Source organism: Corvus brachyrhynchos, unplaced genomic scaffold (assembly GCF_000691975.1).
Source record: "Corvus brachyrhynchos isolate BGI_N302 unplaced genomic scaffold, ASM69197v1 scaffold1, whole genome shotgun sequence".
Classification (NCBI taxonomy): domain Eukaryota; kingdom Metazoa; phylum Chordata; class Aves; order Passeriformes; family Corvidae; genus Corvus; species Corvus brachyrhynchos.
Genome location: NW_008237222.1, coordinates 10277605 through 10302572, shown reverse-complemented (window position 1 = coordinate 10302572; position 24968 = coordinate 10277605). Strand labels below are relative to the sequence as shown.

Here is a 24968-nt window from a genome sequence, read left to right as displayed (position 1 = left end):
TACAGGCTCTAATTTGCTGGCTGGTATCTAGGTTAGCTGGGATTTTTACAAACATGGGTGTTAACTGTACATGCAGTAAAAGTCAAATATTCAAATCACCTAACAGATTTTTCCTGGTCGCTAAACAGTGTAACTACAGAGGCTTCCATTTTTTGAAAGGAGACTTGGCAGCATTATGTGCAGGTTGCTATTTAGCAGGGAAGACCTTGGAAGCAGTCATACAACGTATGTAATCCCTCTGAAATTCAGAGGCACCACTGATGACTCAAAACATTCTTTTTAGACACTACTTGTCTCAGAAGCACAGTGCTGTTACAGTGTCTAAAGTTCGTTGTAAAAGAACAGAAACTGAAGCTTAGATCTGTATTATATGGTCATTTATTTATTTTGGAGGGAGGGCTGTGTTTTCTGTGTCCCCTTTCCCTTTCATGTTACTATTTGGTTTTGCACACTGGCAAAATTGGCCAACATACAATACTGAGAAGCAGATGAATTCATAAGGCAGGTTTATCTTATATAGATCTATTTCAATGTTAAATTCTTTGTCACAATCATTTGAACACTTGCATACGATCTACACTATGTTGCTGAATTCCAGTCTATTCAAAAGCACAATAACCTTTTTCTTAAGCATATCTCAGTTTTCTTAGGATCCAATACCCCTGTGTAACAGAATCAGGATGGGTGGTTTCAGGTGGATAACCATACTGATCTACTCACAGGGGAGAAGAGTAGTAAAAGATGTCAATACACCAAGACTGTATTTAAAGAAGCTGCTGAAAGCTATTAGCTGTCAAAGATCAATTGAGAAACTGCTTATAATGAACTAACAATGCAGTCAAGACAAGAGTCAATAAAATAAAATAGAAGACAAAAATCAAGCCTAAAAAACAGCATGGAAGCAACGCCACACCATCAACAAACGAAATACACAATCTCCTATTCAAAAATCAGAAGAATCAGCATTATTGATGTTTCCATATAAAAGCCCCAATGGGAATGCCACTCAAGGGACACTGTTTTCCTCTCAACAGCATCTCAGCCCATTGTGCTCACACTCACTTGTATTCCGAGCTCCTTGTCCTGCAGTTTTATCAACACTTTCCAGCTCAGTCACTCTGTTCTGGAGGGATTCCACGCTGCTCTTCATGCTGTCAGCCTCCTCCCAGTTCTGTCGGAAGGGACGGATTTCTTTGTCCAGTTCTTTGAGTTTCTCTGCTTGACTGTCTATCACTCGCTTTATAAAATAATAGCATATGAGTTAACATAACACAAAGACATTAATTTATGCAAATTAAACAAAGATTATACGTTGGTAATAAGACTGAATTCCAATATAAACAAGTTTTGCTCATGTCATGTATTTTAATAACACAAACCTTGAAAATTTAAAGGATTAGCCCAGGTATTTATGAAACACAAAATATTTAATGCTGCATAGGTAGAACACCATCAGAATTAGCAACAGACTTATTTTTAAAAAGGAACTTGTTAGTGTGCTCTTGTCTAAAGTAGTTTGATTTTTGGGTTTTTTTAAACCTTTCAATGTAGGAACATTTTTCTGAATGTCTCTATATTGGTATTACAGGCTGATACTTCCTGGGTTTCATGTGAGAGTACTTAAGCAACGAAGTATGGGCACAGCTTACTGTGGTGTGGATTAAGGGGCTGCCCATGTGCACAAGTTTATATTGGTTTACAGCAAAATAACTTATCCCTCCAGGAAAACATCATTACTCTTGCACACACAGAACATGAGTACACACACATGCAAGCTCCCAGCTCATATAAATCAGTCATCAAACCCTAAGTTATTATGTGCCCATAACTATATCAGAAGCCCTCAAGAACGTAAGCAGAACTACCACCTCTGTCCCCTTAAGTACCTTTAAAACTCCTACTCTCACTTCCTAAACTGAATAACCCATGCATTTTGAAGGTACTTGCTGTTGAGTCTTTTTAAGAAAACAAAGGAAAAAACAGCCCAGCTGGTTTTGGAAAGGCATGAAATATAACACTCAAGAAAGAAATACACAGAAAGGCCAGTATTCTCTGAAAGAGGGACATTGCAAGCACTTGAGAACAGTAAAAATATAAAGAATGTATTTCCCAGTCTACTTCAAATCTGATGCAAGAAATACACAGCACTTCACATTATCAGGCTAATTTGGACTAGCAGGAATTTTAGCCAGAACCCCATAATCAGTTGTGAAGTTCAAATGATAACAAAAATATCTGAGATAAGAAACTACTTTTGCTACCACCTACAGTTAAATTCCAAATCCAACTTTATAGTTTATCATCATATAGAGCCAACATATGTAAAAATTATTTTTCATTTCTTCACAAAAATAAAGTGGCGGTTGAGTACAAAACAAGAAAATAAATTTATTTTGCATTTGCCTTCTGGTTAGCCATGTGGATTCAGTGTTCCCCACTGATGGGGAAAACCCTTCTACCTCATGCAACCTCTATTTCCCCTTTTAGCCATTTGCTTTTAATCAGGTGGTTTCAGTTATACTGAAAGTCTGTAACCATTAATTGAAGGTTGTCAATTTGATGAGCCAGCTAGCAAAATCAGGTTCTAGGAATCTTTATTTTTTGTCTCAAAACCACTGAGCAATCTAACGTATTTCAGGATTAACTATTTATTTCTATATTAATGTTTTAAAACAAGTTATGTATCTCTCACTTCCAGAATAAGGGCTTTGTGAAAGAAGTCACGAATTTCCTGAATCATAAATACAAGGGGGATGGGCCCAGTAAATGTATGAAGCAGCTTGCCTGGACTTACTAAACATCACCTACCAACACAGTCACACCCTCCCACTTGGACTGATGGTAATCAGACAATAAAGCCGGGAAGGGCTGTCAGCCATATATAAAAGTAAACACACCACACAATGGCCTGGATGCACGTTGTGAGAGCAGAACCAGAAGATTAGGCCAGTAGTTCACAGCTAACATGCAAAAGTAAACTCAAAATATGCCCACGTCTGATATTTTTCCTTTACTCATACCAAACATGAACTCTCCAAGGCAAGAATAGTAACATGGCTGGGGGTCTGCCCAGTGCCTCACAGCTTGCATCTCTTTGGACTAACACAGCATCAAATAAAATAAATGATCACATTTTTACATGAACTGGGGAAGTGCTAAACATGCAGAAGAATTGTAAGCTATTTTTTTGGGAGAAGTTTACCCAAAGTTGTTATCAGGGACCAACTTCTCTCCATCAACCTGTGCAACATTCTACCTCTGTACATGCAAAACCAATTCTGGTTTAGCTGCTTCTGCTTCACACCGGCGAATGTATAGCATTTTTACCTCCTGTACCTTGACATGAGAATTCAAGGGATACAAAATAATCAGAAATAGGACTTCTATTTAATTTTTAAAAAGCAGTGGGATCTCTATCTTTTTACCCTACAGGGAGTCAACCTCCTCCTGCTGGGAGGTCCTGATGTACTAAATCTGAATTTAATGCAGCAGTGGAGATTTTCAGTCTAATTATTCCATTAGAAAGCACACAGATGTGTCACACTGTACTCATAAATTTTCAAGTAGATATAAATTTTCTACATGCACTTTTTATTCTAGTAACTGACCTCTCCAGCTCATTAATCTCGAGTTATGTGCCTGGCAAACCATTGTGGGCTCCTTTTGATGTTGGTTTTCATATAGGGTTTTGTTTGACATTTCTAACAACTTCCAGAATTTTAGCACTATACTTGCTAAAAGAATTTCAGAAAATGTCATGAGGAATTGAAGAGTTGTAATGGACCTTTCCATTGCAACTGAGAGGGCAAAACTGGAAAGCTAAAAAAAACAGACTAGATAAGGTACTATTTGACTTGGAAAAGAAATCATGTGTCCTTCTCCTCTGAAGGAAGGTATTACTCATCAAATCACTTTATGTTCATGAGGCTACTGTTTCTTTTGTCCCTCAGCACCTCACATCCCCACTTCGATTACAGCAGGCTTACTCATAAGCTTCCATTTCCATATGAAAGGCTGGATACTGCATGCGAAAGTTTCTCTCCATGTGACAGCAGCCAAAAAAAGTATCACACACCCTTGGTAAAAACACTTTCCCCAGAGACCAGTATATAGAAAACTCATCTGAAAACAAAGCATCTCTAGGCTGAGGTTCCTGCCAGTGCCCAGACTCCCTTCATGCATTTACACTGGTTGTGTCAGACCCCTCACAGTGCAGATGATGCTCAATGATGCTGCTGCTGCTCCCCAGACAAAAAAGGTCACCTGACAGCCAACACTGGAACTGTACTAGACATCAGTAGCATTAGTAGGTCTTGGGGGACTAAGCAAATACCCCTTGCCCAGACCTGAACTGGTTAGTGCAGTATCTGTAGCTCCCACATAACCATGGCTGCTCAACACAACCCAGGAAAAGAATGGCTCACAAAAGGTAACTAATTTGCTCCACTCCTGGTGGGCAACAGAAGAGGCTAATCATGTTGTCCAGGAAAAAACAAATTGAGGTGTGTTTCCAGGATACCCTTAACAATCAGACTGAACCAGGAAATTCCACTGAGTGGAAGGAATCAGGTTGAAATAGCTTTGAAATACAGTTTGGCTTAAAATAACCAAATTGAAATAGCTGGTGAGAGGAAGTAAAGAGCAGGAGAGGGAAAAAAAAAAGGAAAAAAAAAAAAAGAAAAAAAAAGAGAAAAAAAACCAGAGCAAAACATTTTCTCCAGTACTTATTACCACCACAAAGCCACCTGTTGGAATCTGCTGCTTTGTAGTGGTTTGAGGTTTTTTTTTCCTAAACCAACTATGCGAAAATTGATTTTGCTAAACACTTACAGCTCAAGGAAATCAAAGATATGACCATTTGTCATTTAAGACAATAATGAAAAACTCTGCTCTATGTTTTTTCCATTTCCACTCTCATTGCTGGCCACAGAGCCAGCATGTGTAGAAACTCCAGGCTTACAAATTAACTTACCTCCTGGTAGATTCAATCAGCGATATCAGTACATAGAAGGATTAGCTCCCCAGTGTCAGAACACAATACTGCAAGCAGGCAGCCATATCCCAGACTATCATCAGACAAGTAACAATGACTAAGGCAGGCTTAGCTGGTCACTACATGGGCAGGCCATGGAAAGAAATTACTGCTATAAGGAAAAAGGTTGCAGCTGCCAAACTTGAAGGTTTCCTTATAAACCATCATCAAGGATCTCCAGGCTCTGAGCTCCTGAATGTGCCACCCTCTGAATTTTAGCCACACTCTGGTTTGGATACTTTTATCTTTCTTGAGTATCAACATTTGCAGTTTATATGTGAAGTGAACAGAAAGTGAAAAAGATAATTTTATTTACGTTCCGTTAAGGTGGATGCTACAACAGGTATCTGATATTCTAGCAGCAGACATACTACATTAATGTGTAAATGATACCTCCACAATTGCTTCCTAAATATCTCCTAAGGTTTCCCTAATTGTAGTTAGTAACATGCAAGCTAATACAAATTCCCAGCACCCACGTTCCAAATCAGCTCTGAATACAGAGCAAGGAGTTTCAGCCTGGGCTAACCACCATGCCAGAGCATCCAGAGGATTTCTAGTTTGATGCTGCCTTGTGGCCAGATCATTCGAAATAGAGAACATGAAACTCAGACCTATGAGCAAAGGAATAACTAGATACATTTTCCTCAGAAGGACAAGAGAAATGTGGATTTTTAAAAAGTATTCAAATGCATTATGCTATGTTTGAATTAAATCCACACCAGACTGATCTCACTCAGGATTCGTACTTCTTTTTAAATACCAGCAAGTAGAAAAGAAATATACATAATACTTAAAAATTTTAAGGTGCTAATCTTACCCTTCAGTGTGACAGTACTGCCTTAAGTATTTTTTTAAGTAAAAAAAATTATGATTATTCTTCATATAAGATATCTATTTTGTTTTCAATCTTTTCCCTTTTTAAACAGTTTTTTGTTTGTTTTAATATAGGCTAGGCAATTGCCATGTTTTAGTAAAGTATCTTACCCCCTTAAACACAACAAACCAGAAAAAAAAAAAATCAGAAGGGCTCTCTAATAATGTAAAATCTCTCCCCCCCTTTTCAATTAGACCACCTCACTTCACAAGTGTAAAGGCACAGAACAGAAGCTACTACCATTTCTGCTTTAATGGGGAGATTCTAAATTTCTTACCTGTAAATGAAGTATTTTAGATTCATTATTCCGCAGCATTTCCTTCTGTCTTTCAATTTCTATTTCAAAGCTACAAATCTGATTATGTAAAGTTTGTATACTCTTGTTCTTTTCCAAACTTTCATTCTGGAGCAAGGCCACCTGGAAAAAATTCTACAATTACTCCTGCCAAAGTTTATCAAAATACCTGTAACTTTGTTAGTTTTAAACTATCTTAAACACATGAAAGGGATAAGATCCTAATAAAATCTCTCTCCATGTCTTGCAAATAAATAAATAAAAAAACCCCAACCTTCTGACAACTACTTTAGCACTTCCAATGTATGGCATTGGTACAACTTTGGCTTAAGAAAGTGCAGTGGGACACAAAACCAGCGAAGAACTTGTGCCTAAATGTAACATTTTCTTTATTCACTTGTTGTTTAATGGCTTGATTTCCTGGTTTCCACCAACTGACTTGGGAGTTGCTTGGAGTTTGGAACAACCTAATTCACTCTAGATTGGTGTTAAGAACTTGAGCCCTGCACAGAAGGGACACCAGAGACAAGCAGAGCTGGTTGGATCAGGGAACACTAATCTTCTTCACCTACTCCATTATAGAGCTATCCTGATCTATAGCAAATTTAAGGAAAAACATCTGCATGGGATTGACTTGACTTAAAAGAATGTGATGGTGATGAAAACTCTTGAAAATGAGTGAATACAGAAGGAATCCATGCATTTGAAGGACAATCCAATGGTGCCTACTGGTAGAAAAGACCAAAGAGCTACAGGCTGTGAATTATATTATCTCTCTGTACTGACATTTTATGAATTTATTCATTTAGTGACTCATTCTGTTTTTAAAACATGAGCCCTGTTAAAAGAATATCATATTATATATCTCCTTTGGGATGAAAGTAATACAGTAAATATTTTCTGTCACACTTCTTAGTGCTTGTTCATTAATGTGGTTTGGAGAAGGGGGCTGCTTGGTGGTGGTGCATTGCTTTTTTGACAAATCTAGTTATCCCCCAGGCAACATTATTCAGCAGCAAAAACGCAGAAAACACACACTTGGCACAAAATGATGTTTGGACTTGCCCTGACTATTCCACAGATAGATCTTTATACAGATATGAAGCAGCACCATTTCAGGCCCAGAAGAATCTTGGTAAATGTTTCACATCAAGACCAATTACTTAGATGTTTCATGTTGTCAAAAAACCCCTACTCCCTGGCCTCTGTTACAGGTGCTAGTTTGAGGTTAAGCCATCTTCACCTCTGATGTGGGTGCCACTGCAGAATTCCATCCCCCTAACTCCCCTCTAATCAGACACCATCACCAAATCCCTTATGTGTCACTGCATTCCTAGCAGAATCTAGCCTGCTTGAAAAGGTAATTAATCTCAAACCTCTGAACCAGCCTAAACTAGACAAAGGACTGTCAAAGTCCACAGGCATTCAGCAAGTTCATTAGACAGGGGCCCAAAAACACAGAGATGCCATAATATATGTGTGGGTATCTACTTTTCAGTATAGTACAGTACATGTGCATATACACACATAGGTTGGTTCTGCACTTTATACATAGAAATACTGGCAAAAGAAGCTCAACAGAAATGAGACAAAGCTAAGTTTGTCAGAGCAGAGAGAGAAGCAATATTGAGGCTGAAGGAATGCATGCCTAGGTACTAGAAAAAATTTTCAAGAACAAGCTTACATTTAAACCAGTACCTCTGCCTCCCAGATATTTAAGATCTGCTGGGTAGACACTTCATTTTTTTGCATCCTCCATTTCCTTAATGAATCAGAGTTCTTTAGTTAATTGTGATCTTTACATTTCCCTTTTCTCACTGTCTCCTCCCCAGGCCTCCCAATCACAAGGCAGTTACGCTCTGGGTCACTAAGCATTACATTTCCATTTTTGTACAAGTTATAAAATGTGGGCCTGTCTTGTACCAAGATTTTCCACACAGTTTTACAGAATACAAGAAAAGTAAAATCATGTCCTGCAGTCCCTAATCATACAGAACTGTCATTGCTAAGTCAGCAATTGTAGTTTTTGTGATTTGTGAATTAAAAAAAAAAAATTTAACACTAAATAGTTTTCCAACTATAGTTTCAGCATGTCTTCAGAACTTCAGTTTTAATAAGGGTAAAGGAAACACAGCATCTAATTACAAACTGCATCAGCTTCCTTTACTTCACTGACATATTTGAAATATTCCTATGAAAAAGCATGCTCTTATTCAGCAATTTTGCAAATTAAGCTGTTGCTTACTAAAGAAGAATGGAAAAAACCTTATGCCACAAGAAACTATTCAAACAGGTCCCATATTTAAGTCTTGTATTAAAAAAGAAAAAACAATTTATACCCGTTTTCATTAAGAACGTGATGCAGCCACAAAACTACATTCAACTGATTATTTCCAACATTACAGAACTGTGGGAGTTCAGTCTGCAATTCTATCCCATCAAAGAGTGCAAAAAGCACTGAATTTTAATTCGCCCCACAAAGTTTTGGTTCAAGATTTTACATCTGACCTCTTACTACTCTGTGCCACCAGCACCATTCAATACCAAACTCCTAACTTAGCTCTGCAGCTCTGAAGACTTTCAGTTTGCCTACTCCACATGCACTGTTAAAGAATGTGGTGACTGGGAGAAGGCAACTTCTCCTTTCCCCTCTAGACGTATCACAGAGAGAACCCCAAATGAAATCTTGACCCTACACAAACTGAGAAGACTTCCCCTGACTTCAGCAGGGCTAAGATTTCTGAGATACCCATCAGCCAAGTTGACCTTGCACTGCTGTTCTTCAGCACATTCATTAATTTTTTCCTCAAAGAAGAGCACAGCAATAAAGTTACAAATCATTTTGTTACCCTTCCCTAGAATAAAGTCACTGACATATGACATGCGGTTAGCTATTCTGGTAACTTGGCACAGGCTTGGGATTTCCAGTGATTCAACTCTTTATTATGAATAGGAAGAAGCCTACAAAGCAGGAAGTAAAAAGAAAAAAAAATGGACATACAATGATAAGCAGTTATGTCCTAAATGAAAGTTGAAACAAAAGTTGAACATAAAACAGTAGTAAAGTGTAGAGTCTCTAAGGTCTGTAGGAGACAAACATAGAACCACTGGGCATTTTTTAAATGACAGAGCACCTCTCAGGACACTGACAAAAGGCAGAACATGATCTGTTCTGGAAGTCACAGGGAACGTGGGTTTTTTCCTACGATGTAAAACAAATTGTGTAGTTTTAATCAGACTAATGAAAAATGAACTAAGGATATGAATCTGTATCTTTCAAAACTGAAAAATGTAAAGTTCCTACACTGACGAAGTTTCACATGCAAAAGCAAACTGAAGTAATGTTATGGATTGTCAAACTAAGACCTACCTACACATGTAGAAAAATTCTATCTAAAAAAAGCCTGTATTAGACCTCTCCCAAGTTCAATGGCTTCCTTAAGGAAGTCCTTAAGGGGCTTCAAATTCAAAACCAAGTAGGTCAGGAACAAACATGCTGGGGGCAAAAAACGTATTACACTGTTCCAGTTACTGTCTGCTTTAAAACTACACCTCCTGCAGCTGCAGGACCTTGCTGGAGACCCAGGCACACGAGATCTCTGCAGGCCAAGAAGGGACCATGCTTTCTAGACAGAGTTGGCTAAACTCTACCTTGTGGTCTGCTCTGAGATGACAGAAGTCCTATCCCTAAGTGCCACTGGGCTTACACTGGAATTGCTACTTATAAACTCATTTGAGTAAAGTCTGAAGGGGCTCCTGACTCTTCTGCCTGCATTCGTAAAATAGTCTGGTAATTCTGGGATCTTCTTTCCCCTAAAAATACAGAAACATTATTTTGATGTCTATGTAAGACTTTTTCAAAAAAATTTAAGAAAACAGTCATTTGTTCTGAAGTTTTGTATTTTTAAATCAAAGCCTTGAATTTTATTTTCAGAACAGGTGGTTAAGTCATTCAAATTTATTCACAAGATCATAGCTGGTACAACTCCCAGCATCTCCCAAATCCCAAACAATTAAAAACCTGGAGTCCCAAGGAAGCACTGCAACATGAACTTCACTCTGGTCTAGCACTAAAGCAGACATCATCATACCCATGAGTTACAGTATCTTTAATTTAATTAACCTGTGCAGGTCTTTAAGTTTGGAGAGCAAGAGCAAAAATAAATGAAATATATAACCAGTTTATTACACATTTCTAAAGTTATGTCAGGAAAAACGATGAGGTAGCAAAGATACAGCTCATAGTGCTGCCATGGCTTTCTACACTCTCTGTTCTGTAAGAAGGCAGCTCAGAAAGGAAATACAATCCTGGACTGTTTATCTAGGTGAAAAAAGTGTTTTAATTAAGTTATCAATGAGGAAAATTGTCCATGGAGTTGCGAAGCCAAGTTTCTCACAGCATTTTATTCTGTAACAAAGGTACAAAGATATGCTAAATGGCTTGATAGCTTTTGAAGTCTACTAGGGCTTTAGCTGTAATGTTGAACAGCTGTGAAACAGGAAAAAAGCGCTTCTTCCAGTACTTTTAGATGATTTAAAGAAGTCAATGAAAATTAGAAGTGAGTAGAAGATATACCTTATTTTCTAGAGCATTGCTCCACTCTTTCAATAAGTTAACATGCTGCACTGCTGAGCTGGCTTCATGTGCTTTAATTTGTTGGTTTGTTCCCTGTGACAACAAAGAATTTATACATTTTAGCCAATTCCACTTCTTTTAAACCTACAAAGAAAGAGTATATAAAGACATCGAACCAACACTACATATTTTGGTTCACGGGTGCATGTTGCAGAACTGTAGAGAGAAGGGAAATCTACTTGGGAATTTACAAAAATCAGAAATACATTTAATATAGCAAGTGTTTTATACAACTGCCATGTATCTCCATCCAGTGTGCTTGATAACTCAAACAATAAAGACGAACAAGATTTACAAAATGAATTGTATTTTAGAGCCTTTTGTGTAGCTTTGAACTAAACAAAGCACAATAAAACCTTTGAGTCATGTAAAATCTAGAACTTCCAATTCCACTAACTGTAATTTAAAACTTCTGTTCTATTTCATGAACAGCTTCATAAGCACTGTATTTTTCTTCAGCTGAATATTAAAGACAAATATTTAAAGATAAATTTATGATCACTGGAAACTGCCAGCTTTCTAAACTACACAGTTATTACAATGCTTATTTTGTCACCTTTAAGATGTTACCATGATTGTTCTGTGATATGCTGCCTCTGCACAACCTATAAGTGCTGTTACAAGTAACCACTATATAAAGAGTTTACAGAACACACATAGATTATATACAGAGTACATAAGATGCAGACCACATTACTTACTTGATTTGTATTGTGTTGCATTGCACCTACTGCAGTAAGTGCTTTGCAATGCAGAGAATATTAGCTTTGATGGTAGATATGCTGCAAAGCAACTGAAAGGGTTTCAATGATCCTCAAGGTATGTACTCTATATAAAATACTAAAAATATATATGTGGATATATGTACATATATGCACACATATACATACATAAAATGAATGGCAATACGTACGACATAACAGTGGGCAGGGTTACAGCATTGATCAGTTCTAGCACTAAGAGCATTACTGTTAACACTTAAAAAGATGAATGCTCATTATTTAAGAACCTGGAAATACCTGCAGGACATCATCTATTGAGAAGTGTTGCTCCTTACAGTCCTTGTCTCTTTAAATAGCCATGGGCTAACAAATGAATCATTCTATCAGATAAACACCATTTTTTCCTGTCAGCGGTTTCTGAAATGTCCTGACTAATATTTTCATTATATAAGCATCCAAATTCCCCAGGATATATGGTAGGGGAAGCAGAATATTGAAAGAGACTGGAATAATACTACTAAAACGAAACTTTGAGGTTTGACTTTTTTTATTTTTTTAAATATTGCAGGGATTGCCAGGATTAAAATTGAAAACTTTATTTTTTAATATAAATTTCATGCTTTGATTATACACCTGTGTGCACACGGACATATAAATGCACATAGAAATACACGTTTTAAGTGTGCTAACCTATGTTTAGCCTCAATTAGAAATATTAAGACACACAAATGAGAGAAAATATAAACATACTTAGTTCAGGAAAATGCTTTCATAGAAACAACTGAAGTTACTCGTCTATCTTCTTAAGAACCAAAGAGACTTTCCTCTTATCCTAAGTTAACAAGTTCTTCAAATGTGTCATATTCCTATTTCAACAAGATGTATCTAATAACTGAACTCCCAAACCACTGCAGGAATGTGTGGGCTTTCCATGTTTTATTTTTAAAATGCAAAATCAAACATCTCCTGTATAAATCACTTGGTGCAACTGGATGATTTTCTTAACCAAAACTACAGAAGTCCAGAACTTTCATGTCAAAGAATTAGGTTCTATTTGCAGACTTTCAGCAATTGGGAAGTATAATTGTTATATACTGACCTGAAAAGTGCAGCCATAACGCTTAAAACTACAGGTACTTGGGGCATTAATACATTCTGACAAATGTGCATTCAACTGCAATAGGAAAAAAATGTGAGTTTTGGCAAAAAGACTTTAGCATGATAATGCTCAAAACATAAAGGGCAGAGATTATCAGGTTTGTATTGTGTGCCATTTGCAGAACATACAACACACATGTGTATATTTTCTCCAGTCTGATCTCAAGTGCAAATTCTGTATATACACATATGTAAACCACACGCACATGCCAATACAGTATACAGTGTGATACATTTAATATACAGTGAAACTTCTACCAAAGACTATTTCAATAGGCAACCCAATTAAAAAAACCCAAAACAAACAGAAAGAACATACTCTACAATTATTTGATTTCATTTGACTTCAGTGAATGACTAGTCTTTTTGCAAAAAGTGATTTTTTTTTTTACTGGTGCTCTGAGCAAGTCTTAAGATCAGTTTCACTGTAGCAAAGTACATTTTTTTCTAATCCTAATTTCATGAAGAACCAACTTTTCAAAACAAAACATGCAGTTCTCCGTGCCTAAATTTAACATTACACAAAAAAGACTAAACAAGTACTGCATGAAACAGACAAAAGTTTTAGAATAGGTACAGTTAAGTAACTTTAAAAAAAATGCAGTACGTGGGATTAAAACTGATTAGCAAAATGCCTGCATTTTTCACAGATTGAGATTTAGTCCAATATCTTGGATTACTACGAGCACAGACCATTTTTCATTTAAAAATAAACCAATTCACAGAAGCATATACATATATATGGACAGCAGCAGCACAGATGGCAGCAGCTGGATGCAAACTGCCTAAAAGTTGGAGCAGAGAGACATTTTTGGAAAGGACAGCGCAACAAACACTCTTTTCGAAAACAGGGTCTGCAGTTTGTATTTCCCACAAAGCAGACAGGAGCTAGAGCCTGGCTCCTCAGCTGGCACCACTCTTTTGGGTTTCAGAATTTCATTTGAAATTCCCACACCCTAAGCCCCACATGACTCAGCTCATCCACCTCCCTGGAAAGAAGTGGTGAATCAACACTGCTTTGAATGTGTAGCTCTGGAACAGACAAGAGTGTCTTTAAAATCACATACACTGAGATGCCATCAGTCAGTCATCTCTGATTCACAACTACTGTGTTCTAAACACTACCTGTAGAAATCCACAGTATCATTTCAAAAGACATGTAGTTGAGAAAAAAATAAGAACAAGTAAGAAAGGGACATGTGATCTAACAGGTTTTACAAGAATGCCATGTTTTTCAACTCCTAGAAACCAGAAGTCTGCCAAAGAGTTATGAATTAAACATGAAAATTGCCTTTTGTTCTACAGTAAGATATCCACTTGTACAGTACAGAATTTTCTCAAACTGTTAGGCAGGCATTTTCCCATTTTCTGCATTAGACTTATTGTCCCTAACCATGCAACCAAGTAATATATACATTTTCACAGTATTAGAAAAAAAATTAAGCAACATACAGCAACAGATGATGCAGGGCAAAGGGCTGTTTAAAGTTCTGTTTCTACCCATGGTTTCAAACCCAATTCTGACTGCGTGTGTAACAATCCAGGCTTTAATGGTTCAGTTCTTACAAGCACTCAGACACACCTCTTCTAAAAGTAACTGCTGAAGTCAGGGTGTAAGAATAAGAAAAAGTGCTCCAGAACCAGGATCGAATCTCTGAAGTAAGCACTGGCAGGGTTGGCCAGAATACATATTTTCTCTTAACAGCTCAAGTTCTCTTAATAAATACAGTATCTATCATATATTTTGTATTTCATCATCTTGGAGGAAAAGACTGCATTGAACTTTGGCAGGAGCCTTATGTGCCTTGTGCACTCTGCCATGATTAATAATTTATAAGTGCAACTGAAAAATGGTACAAATCCAACTTGGGACATAAGTAGCAGAGGAAAGAGAAAAGCTCATCCTCAGATCAGAAACTTCACTTTCCTTAAAAGTGGCTTACTGAGTGATGAAGACTTCAGTAAGATCTTCTCTATCCTTGGTAAGTAAGTTCTCCTTTTAGGGAAAAATTAGGTACCTCGATTTTAACAGATGCTACTTTTATCTTTTCACGTACAAGAACATGGATCTCTTCAAAGCCAGGCTTTAATTTTTTTTCATCTACATATTACTGGAAGCTTCTATACATTAAGAGAAATTTTTATGCATTCGTTCATCTGCTGTTGGAGTGTTGTACTCAACCTTTATCTTACACAATTTCTCTAAGTATCAGTTACTATTTTTTCCCCCAAATTTAACAGATTTAATCGTAATTTAAGTTTTTCCATGAAATTACACGTCTGTATGATTTTTGTAGGCTTTACTAACTCTTGTCAACGTGCACTGAATTTTAATTGTGTATTTTTATTTCAATATAAGCTAACTACCCCAAGATGCTGTTCTGTGGTGCTGAAATGAGGGAAGGGCAGGGGGAGAGCTAGTAAAAATGAAAGCAGGAAGGACATGCGCTAATCTTGGACAAGCCAAGTGTAATAATGACTCAAAATTAAGAAACTGTTTCTTTTAAAATCGTTTTTCAAGAAATCATTAAAAATATTTGAGTGTTATCACACTTAACTGCGTGGTAGAAAAAGCTTTTCCTTAGATCTCACATTTTAACAAGGAAATGGCTTCTGGCAAAATTCTTGCGAGATCTTACTAAAGACATTATTTAATTTTTCAGCACAACACTGGGTATTGACTTCTTACCTCGCTCCTCATGAGTGTTTTAACACTACATTTATGAGGACATGAAACCATGACACATGGGCAGTCTGTATCTTCATGTTTCTACAGAGGAAAAAAAGCAAACAAACCACAAATCAGATCTTACTCTTTAATTAAGAGAGGACTTACCTGCAAAGAAAAGCATCCCACAATAACTAAAAATCACACAAGATTTTTTCAATGTTATTCCCAATCGTGCAGTTACAGAACTGCAATTGCTCAAACATGAGTTTATACTTTTGATGGAGGTGTTGATATTCTGAGGAAGGGTTTCCTTGTGTTTTCCCATGCAAAGCAAATCTATTTGCTCAGCATTTTATTGGTTTTACTTCAAACAATGAAACAGTATTAAAAGTCAAAAAAAGTCAAGTTTCCTTCCCCAACAGTTACTCACAAAACTGGGCATCTTTAAGGGCAAGCAGAACCAGTGCAGACGTCCTTTCTAGTAAGGTATATAGTGCTTGGAAAAGTTCTTCAGAAATGTACACTGCCCACTCCCAGAGATTCTCTTTCCTATGTATAGATATTCCCTTCCAGTTCTTTTCTAGTTTTGATGCCCAGCTATCTGATACTAAGTCTCACTGTTACACATCAGGATGCTGGGCAGGGATTTTAACCTGAACGCAGACGACAGGTATCTCAGCATAGCTGTCAAACCCTATCACCCCAGTGAGGGAAGGAAGTCAGGCCCAAGATAACTGAATTTACATTTCCTCTCAGTTTTCTCAACAAAATGAAAAATGTGTTTCTCGTCAAGTGACACGTCCCATTCAACCTGAAACACACTGCTTCATTTCTGGTACTTAAGCAAAGCAAAGGAAACAAAGCTCTGGATCTGTAAGCCTGTTAGAAAAGGAAGAACAAACAGCATGTCCTTTTTGCTCAGTAACCAGGTTTTTGAAACAAAACCAAGACATAAAGGAGATCTGATCTCCTAGATGTGAAAGGCCTTGGTCAGAATTCTGGCGTAAATCAGCCACTACTTGAAATTTTATCTCCTCCTTTTGAAGCAGGTGCTGTCCTGACCCATCCACCCTGGCATGCTCCCCATTCACACTTGCTCACTTGGCGTGGCACACAGAGACAGTCCCAGTGACAGGAACCAGGGAACCCCAGCTGCTCTTCACCAGAGAGCTGGGACAGCTCCTGAGCTACCTTCAGTCTGTGCCCACCAGGGTACCCAGCCAGGAGCCATGCCAACCACTCTCCTCAGAGCAGCCTGTAAGGGTGACAGTGATGCTCTTCTGATAAGCAGAGTCCCAAAGCACCACTCCTGCCCATAGTGAAGAGCTGGACCTGGACCCCTCATCATGAACACACCTGGAATCGTCTTGAAGGGAGACATACACAACCACGTGGTTTTAGGAGCCTAATGGCCCACACACTTCCTTATTTATCAACTACAAACTCAGAAAAGTATTCCCTTCTAATATTCATTCCCTAATTTTAATTCCCTCTGTTCTCTAACCTACCCAAACCATTGGAAAAAGGCTGTGATACTGAGTCTTGGTTCATGATAAAAAGGCATCATGCAACTTCTCAGCATTCTTTCCTCCTCACTCCACATCCCAGTGTCCACCCACTGAAGCCAAGGCAAGCCTTTCCAATGACTTCAGGATATACCAGAGTAATCCCAGTTCAATAGCAGAACTCTCTTCCTCCCAATCAAAATTCACCCAGTTGAGCACATAAAGCCAAATGCCAAATCCAGTACAAACCACAGGTGATACCACATGTAGGGCTCCCAGCACAGATGAGGGCAAGGCAGGATGTTAACATGGCTTCCAGAAAATCCAGTGCCACATTAGGAACAAGCCTGGCTCCATGCAGCGACAGGGAGCAAGGGACAGTGTCTGGGGTCTTCCCAGTGGCTGTCCCAGTCAGCTCAGCTGTATTTCAGACCACTGGGCAGAGCCCAGACTTCCCTGGCAGGGTCTGGTTTGTGGCCAGGGTTCCAGGGAGGGGCCCAGGCACCAGAAGTGCTGTCCTTCCAGATCCATGTCATGCTACTGCTGCCTAAGCATCAATTTCACAGGACAAGCACTCCCATGTGGCTTTGTGGATTATACACCAAAAAATACAGTAATCCAGAAGCGTTTCAGACTACCAGTTTCCATTTTAACAATGTACCATCTTCATTTGTCAGGAGGTACAGGAGGGAAGAGGTAGGTTTGTGACAAAAAGAAACCCTGAATTTTTAGATGGTTTGAACAAAAGACATTAAGAGGCTAAGTCACTGGGTGAGCATGCAGGCAAGACAAATGCAATCTAAAAAAATGTTCAACTAACGTTGTTAACTTGTTGGAGTCTGCCTCCAACAACGGGGATTTCCTACCCCACGGGCCACGGGATTCTATGAAGATGTGAACCACATGTTCTCCAGTAAAATTTTTTGTTTCCATTTGCATACCTTTTTTCTCAGTCTGCTCCCTCTATCTCCATTTTCAGTTCAAGTCACTGAGGCCAGCTTCAGTCATTATTTCATTAGAGAAAATTCTAGGCTACAGAACTTAAGAGATGAACTCAAGTTCATCTCTAAAAACCCAGTTTTGTCAACGAGGTGGCAAAACTCAAATGAGAAGTCAAAAGAAACCTTATAGTACCTAAAGGGGCCTAGGGAAAGCTGGAGAGGGACTTTTTGCAAGGGCATGTAGAGACAGGACAAGGGGAAAGGGCTTTAAGCTGAAAGAGGGCAGGTTTAAGTGAGATATTAGGAAGTTCTAGACTGTGAGGATGGTGAGGCACTAGAACAGATTTTCCAGAGAAACTGTGAATGCTTTATCCCTGGAAGCATCCAAGGCCATGCTGGATGTGGCTTTGAACAACCTGGTTGAGTAGAAGGTGTCCCTGCCCACAGCAGGAGGGGTGGAATGAGATGATCTTTAAGGTCCCTCCCAAACCAAATGAAATTCTGTGGTTCTAAGATTCAAATGTTTCATTAAGCTTCTGATTCTTATTACTAAGGTGTAGTGAGGTAACATTTTAATCAGGCCACAACAAATAAGCCCATCTGCATTTCTATAACCACTGAACTTTTAAAAATCTAGGCAAAAAACCCCAAAAATGTCAGCCAATCCAGTTTGCAGAACATATTTAATGCTCACTGATTCTGTCTGTTAAGACACCACACATTTTCTGGTATCACTTTTTGCCTCATGCCAATCCCCAGCCTAATGATAATTCTGGGAGAACAGAATCGATAATCTACCCAAATACACTTTCACCTCTGTATCAGAATGTACAAGAATAAATACAGGGCGGAAATTTTTTCTGTGTATTTTCATGTCTCATCGTTCTAGGTAAGGCACAATTATTCAACTACCAGCCCCTGCTAGTGTGCACTCAAATAACTGAGAGCCAAATCTAAACCAGAACTTGGTGAGGTTCTCCCTATGCCTTTTTGTAACAACGTCTCCAAGCAAAGAACACTTCTCATCGTTGTCAGACCTCACCTAACAAACAACACACAAGAACACAAATGAAAATGAAATTCTCATCACTCTTACTATACCAAGAAGGTGTGAGATCCAAGACGATCGAACTACGGAAACTATGTAGACAGAGTTTAAAAAAAAAGGAGATAAAATTATAGCAAGACAGATTCAGCATAATACCTTTCAATGTGAAATAACCCAAACACAGTCAAGTTACAATTCTATGTGTAAAGTAAACCTCTGCTCCATAATTCTAACCCTCAATATGCTGCCTATCAGACAAGCTACTCTGATGCCAAGAACAGCAGTAACTCATCTTAGGCCTGTCATGTACCATTGCTGGTTATAGCAAGACACAATTGGTTTTACATTCTTCCCCTCCTCTCAAAACAGATCACACAGTACTCAAGAAGAATCACATAGAAGATGTTAAAAAAAAAAAAAAAAAAAAGCTTTTGCTTTTTCCTGCACAACATCTGAATGTTATTATGGTAGTTGCATTTATTACCTAAATTGTAAAAATCTAAAAAGCATAGCAAAATTAACTTCAGTATCAATACTATGCAGTGGATCTGAACTTTTTTAAATGCAGTATCTGAACATCAGAATAAAGAAAATATTGCCTATTAAATACAAATTTTTTCACAGGAAAAAGATGTGTTTTGAAGGTCAGCCTACTTTGTGTTCTGAATTATTAATTCTGGCTGAGAGGCCAAAGCTCTTTCGGCAGCTATGGAAAAGGACAGGAAGAGTTATTTTTCCACATTAATATAGGGAATCTTGATGTATATACACAAGAAAATACTGCACCTGCAACATAATCATTGGGACTTGGCTTTTACAGTATTTACAGGTTGCCTCCCGGTATTTACAGGTCTTCTCTACATGGTCTGGCAAATCCTTTCTCAGTATTTTTTCTTTGCAATCAGCACGAGGACATGGGAGTTCTTCAAACTGACAATCAGTTTTCAAATGCATCTGAAAGATAAAAGAAAAAAAAAAGGTCAATCCAATTAAGTTGCGTACATGTCCTCCATCCTTTGAGGACATCCAACATTAAATAAGTTCAGAACCAAAGTAAGTTTAGTTATTTTGTGAACTGCATCACACAGGAGCAAACACTAACAAATCTACTCAGGAATACATTTCTGACTGTACAGTCCCTTGACCTGGACAGCTGATTTCACTGTATTACAGATGTACATGAGCTACACTAAAAGCATTCTAACACAGCACAAAATTCCACACAGGCTATTTAAACAAACAGTAAGCATTCTTTTTCAAGGTATATTATTCCACATAAACATAGATGTTGCTTTGAGTGCAAACTGCTGTGCAGCCATACCATACAACTGTAAATTACTGAATTACTGCTATCTCATGCCTTCACCAAAACAGCTACAGGTCATTTTGCACAACTCTGGAGAAGCCAAAGGTTTAATTTCACGCATAAACACCACTTACATGAGAGGATTAAGATAAATAAAAATAAAACCACACCAAAACAGAAATCAAATTTCTCACATTTGTCAAGTACACATTAAGATTCTTCACTACTTTATTTCTCCCTCCAGTTCTCATTAGGTCCATCCATTTACATTTCCAAGCTTTAGTGCCAATCACATGATTTTTACAATTCCTTACAGTTTATCAAAAAGCTGAGTTTCAAAACAATTTAAATCTATCGTAACATTTATAAATCAAATAACCACCAGTGTGAACAAGTTAAAAAATTGACTGGGATTTTAATTTGTAAGAATTTTTTCCTCATTCTTCAACTCAAAAGAAAGCTTATGACTGTTAGATTAACTTACCAGTAATTGACCCAAAGACAGCTGTTCCTTACAGCCCTTGTTTTCATTTCTGCAGTATATTTGAAGGGCAAGTAGTTCTCTCCTGCAACAATTATCTTTAAATACCTGAAACATCAAAAATCGCTTTATTTTAGAAACTGAAAGCCACTCAAGGATATGGAAGTTCAAATAAAGTAGAAGCCATGCAATTCAGCTACAGCAGTGTCATTCAATTCTAGCGTTATGTGCCAGAAATAAAATCCTGCTATTTGATTTTGCTGGAATGTGTGCAACACTGAGGTTCCTCCACTGTGAAGCAGCTCAATGAAAGAGAGTATTTGGACAGATATTCTACTACTGTTTCAGTTTTACTATAAATACAGTAAAGGGAAAGGTGCAAGAAAGGACCAAATTTGCTGCTATTTGCTTGCCAACATTAGGCCTGCACAAGAGAGAACTCTCTACATTGTTTGGGGAGCTGCTGTATTAGGCACAATACCGTAAGACAAAAGAGACTCAGAACACAGTGGTTCAGAGGGGAAGCATTTCATAGATGGTGGACCCAAAATTACGAGATTGGTTGGCTGGAATACCTACTTGCACTTCAGGGGTAACACATAATTACAGATATTTTCTAAGGTTTTGGACCGAAGGAGGTTTTTTATTTCACAAATAAGCAGGCTTTATTTCTCCATATTAATGTTTATAAGCACTTTCAGCATTTTTTGTCCACAGTAAAACTGGAAGAAGTTACAAATAGAGAGCTTGGGGTTTGAGCTTTACATCTTTTATGTGAGATACCCCATAAGAGACAACACAACTGAACTCTCAAGAAGCCAAATTGGGAAGGGCAGGAACTAAAGAGAGGTAAGAACTGAAGACCATTACTGCTATTTTAAAGTCCAAAACCAAAGAGATAAAAACTTCTAATTATTTTTCAACTGCTTTAATGGCCATTAAGAAACCAAGCACAACCTATGACTGCTTCTCTGATAAACAGACTCCTGTGATACTGTGTACACTGCAGCACTCCAGTAATTACAGAATGGTTCTGCATGCTAACACTTAACCAAGAATTATGATCCACCTGCCCACAGTGACTATGAACCTATCCCCAGTATCAGTGAAGAAGGAAACACTGCAATCATTTTCATCTGATCCCATCTGACACAGGTCACTGATTTCTATTTACTTTTCAGAAGCATATGGGAAGTTTAATGAATCAACAAATCTCATTTAAATAATCAATTGCCTATGCTGCAGTATCTTTTCCAAAGTAATTCACAGGGTTAGTATGCAGAGTTTTGCTGACTGAAGTTAAGGTAAGAAGACAACTTTTAAAGTTTTTCAAAGACTATCTAAAAGCATTTCTGTGACTTTGGACTTCAGCATTCTGTGGGAAGAGAGGTTTCCAGTTTCATGAAAACCGGTGATTTGCACAGTTAGCCTAACAGGTATTTAGCATATACTGGCCTTCTCGTCCTCCTGTTCTAGAGATACTTGAAGTTTATGCATGTACAAATGCGCATATTTATGTATATTGAGAGCCAGAAAGTCAGAGTTAAAAGAACAAATAAATTAGGCATCATGATTATTGGTCTGAGCTCCTGGAGAGTCCATCTGTGTCAAAACTGAATTACGCTGAGCACTGTTCAGAGAACTGTTCTGGGTTCAAACAAGGAGAGATTAATGTACCCATCAACATTTTCTTGAAAATGGTTATGAACACAAGCATTCATTTAGGCAAGAAAGATACTAGCACAAATAATTTACTAAACACTTAAGTAATAATGAAAAACCACATAAACCATGTACTAAGCCAAGAAGTTTTTCTACCCTCAACCTTTCAAAGGCAGCAAAACATTTTGATGTGAAAAACACTGAAAAGTGTATCACTGAAATAACTTATTCATACAAAAAAGAATCTATTACCGTTACTGTAACTCCCCACTGTCCTAACTCCAGTGTGGTTCACTGAACACCACACTGTAAAAGAGATGAGTCAAACAGAAGCCCCTGGTCCAGAGCCAAATCAGGAACAGTGTTCGTCTAAGACCTGTCGCATCCCTGAATCTACAGCAGATAGAGTATTTCTTATCATTCTCTTGGTTGATGGGAGGACAATTGCAATGTGTTGCTGCAGCTCCCAACTATGAATATGAGCTGTGACACCTGTCTGGACTTTTTGGGATGAAGCTGACATGTTTTCTACCATGAGGTTAACAGGAAAAATAGGCCACCTACCTCTATAAAATACATGGTTTAGGGTTTATGACAAACCTACCTTTTTAAGTGGCTTATCAGGTTTATAAAATAATTATCACATAACAGTAACACAATTTATGTACTCCACACAATTCAATACTCTTGAATAAGAAAAAATTTTAACAATACCTTATCTTTTACTATGCTTTCTTGACACGCTGTACATTTTGGACTAGAAGAACTGAAGAGAAAGAAAACAGAAAAACTATTTTAGCTCATCTGAATTTTTGCAGTACAAAAATTTCCATTTATGAGGCACTTAGTTTTGATTATTCAATATATTCTAAAACCATTAGAAGTGGACATAGTTCATTATAAGGAGAAAATACAAGGTTATTTCATTAAATTTGAATGTTTGAGTTATCTGGCATTCCCAAAGATATAGGACCACCACAATGTCTCCAGACAACTGCTCAGGGGTTTTCAAATTGGCAAAATTCATTCCCTATACTTCAGTCTGCACCTGATCCACAACTGTTGTCACTTCTCAATCTGTGCAAACAGGCAAAATATTGTCTCTTCAATTATCCAGTCCTTTTTCAAACAAAACCTAATGAAAATTTACTTTCTCTGATAGTCAATTATTCATCCTTTTAGGGTGAGAAAGTATTTATGTCCATGTCCTTCAAGCCTATTCTGGTTTTAGCAAATGCTACAGATGCTTGCTGCCTCCTTTATCTGAACTACTGCCTTGTAGCTGTCTTGGTAAACTAATTACCAAACTTGAGACCTCTTGGACAACAGGAAGGATCAGGAGCAATGCAGACTGTGAAAAGAAACCGGAGTGCAGAAAGCCTGAGTTTCTACAGCAGTTTCTGGCTCTGGCCTGCCCAGTGCTGTAGGGTAAACCCCTCAGAATCACAGAATGGATTGGGTTGGAAGAGAACAAAGATCATCTGGTTCCACTCCCCTGCCATGGAGAGGAACACCTTCCACCAGACCAGGCTGCTTCATTCCTTTTTAGCTCCTTTTCCCCATGTAAAATGGGGACAAGTCAGAATGATCTCCTTTGTAAAGCACCAAGACTAAAAGCACCAGGTAAAAGCTGCATGAATTCTTCCATAAAGCAACTCAGTGACAGGCTACCTAAGCTGTGGCTTCTAGTAGCAGTGCAAATCAGTGTAAAAGGCTAAAAAAGTTCAATTATATTATATAATCTGTATGGTTATTTCAAATCATCTCACTGGTTTCTGCTCCTTGAACCAACCATTCCGTGCCTCATCATATTTCTGAGCATCTTAACTACCTTGAAGCTTCAATATCTGTAATGCTTTTCATAACTCAGGAAAAAAAAAAGGAACCTAAACTACATGAGGGCATATAGTGTTTAATACAATGTCATGCTTTCCTTGCTCTTACTGAATTCACTCAAGCATCCAACTTGCTTTTTCAAACTACTCTTGCATACTGAGCAGACATCTTTACTGCTTTATCTCCAATAACTCCCCAATTCCTTATCCTCAAACAACCCTGGAACAGAAGTTGCTAGCATATAATCACTGTGTTTGTGTATGCAGCAGGGTATCAACACTGAATGAAAAAATTCTGTGCCAAATACAGGACCAACATAAACTGATTTTGCTTTCAATTTTATGGCATGCTTTTTATTTAAAAAAAAAAAAAAAAGTAGATGTAAATTCGATTTTAATAAAGCATTTGTTTGCAACAAGCACTTAAATATAGTGAAATAACTCAATGGCCTTAAGCATGTGTCCTTTTCAGTAACAGACTGGTTGGAAAGTCAGGAAGATAAAATTACACATATTCTAGCTGCACTGTAATAAGCACATGTGCATGTCTCACAGCAGGGAAGGAAAATTGCCCAGACTCTAGCAATGTCAGAATTGTTACTGCTTAGATTGTCAGGGATCTGCTCTGTCCACCTGTGCACATTGAAGCATGGCGGGTGTTTGGTTTTTCACAGTCACTGTTAGTAACCATGTAAGCGTCTTCCAAAAATACGTACTGAGAAAGAAATAACTGCATTTCTTAAATAAAAAACACACCTCACTTGACACTGTGTATCAAAAGAAAAGTTGGTGGGTTTTT

The 24968-nt window shown here is 37.9% G+C and overlaps 1 protein-coding gene across 1 annotated transcript in view; it reads right to left on the bottom strand.

Annotated features, from left to right (window-relative positions):
- The window catches only part of TRAF3 (TNF receptor associated factor 3), a 66774-nt gene that overhangs the window by 5294 nt on the left and 36512 nt on the right, over positions 1–24968 (bottom strand). Inside the window, exons 6-13 of the mRNA XM_008629767.2 lie at positions 23049–23100; positions 20676–20780; positions 19672–19839; positions 15410–15490; positions 12662–12736; positions 10781–10873; positions 6187–6327; positions 1063–1237 (exon numbers count right to left, since the gene is read on the bottom strand). Coding sequence (XP_008627989.1) covers positions 1063–1237; positions 6187–6327; positions 10781–10873; positions 12662–12736; positions 15410–15490; positions 19672–19839; positions 20676–20780; positions 23049–23100 — 890 coding nt within the window. The remainder of the gene's footprint in view (positions 1–1062; positions 1238–6186; positions 6328–10780; positions 10874–12661; positions 12737–15409; positions 15491–19671; positions 19840–20675; positions 20781–23048; positions 23101–24968) is intronic.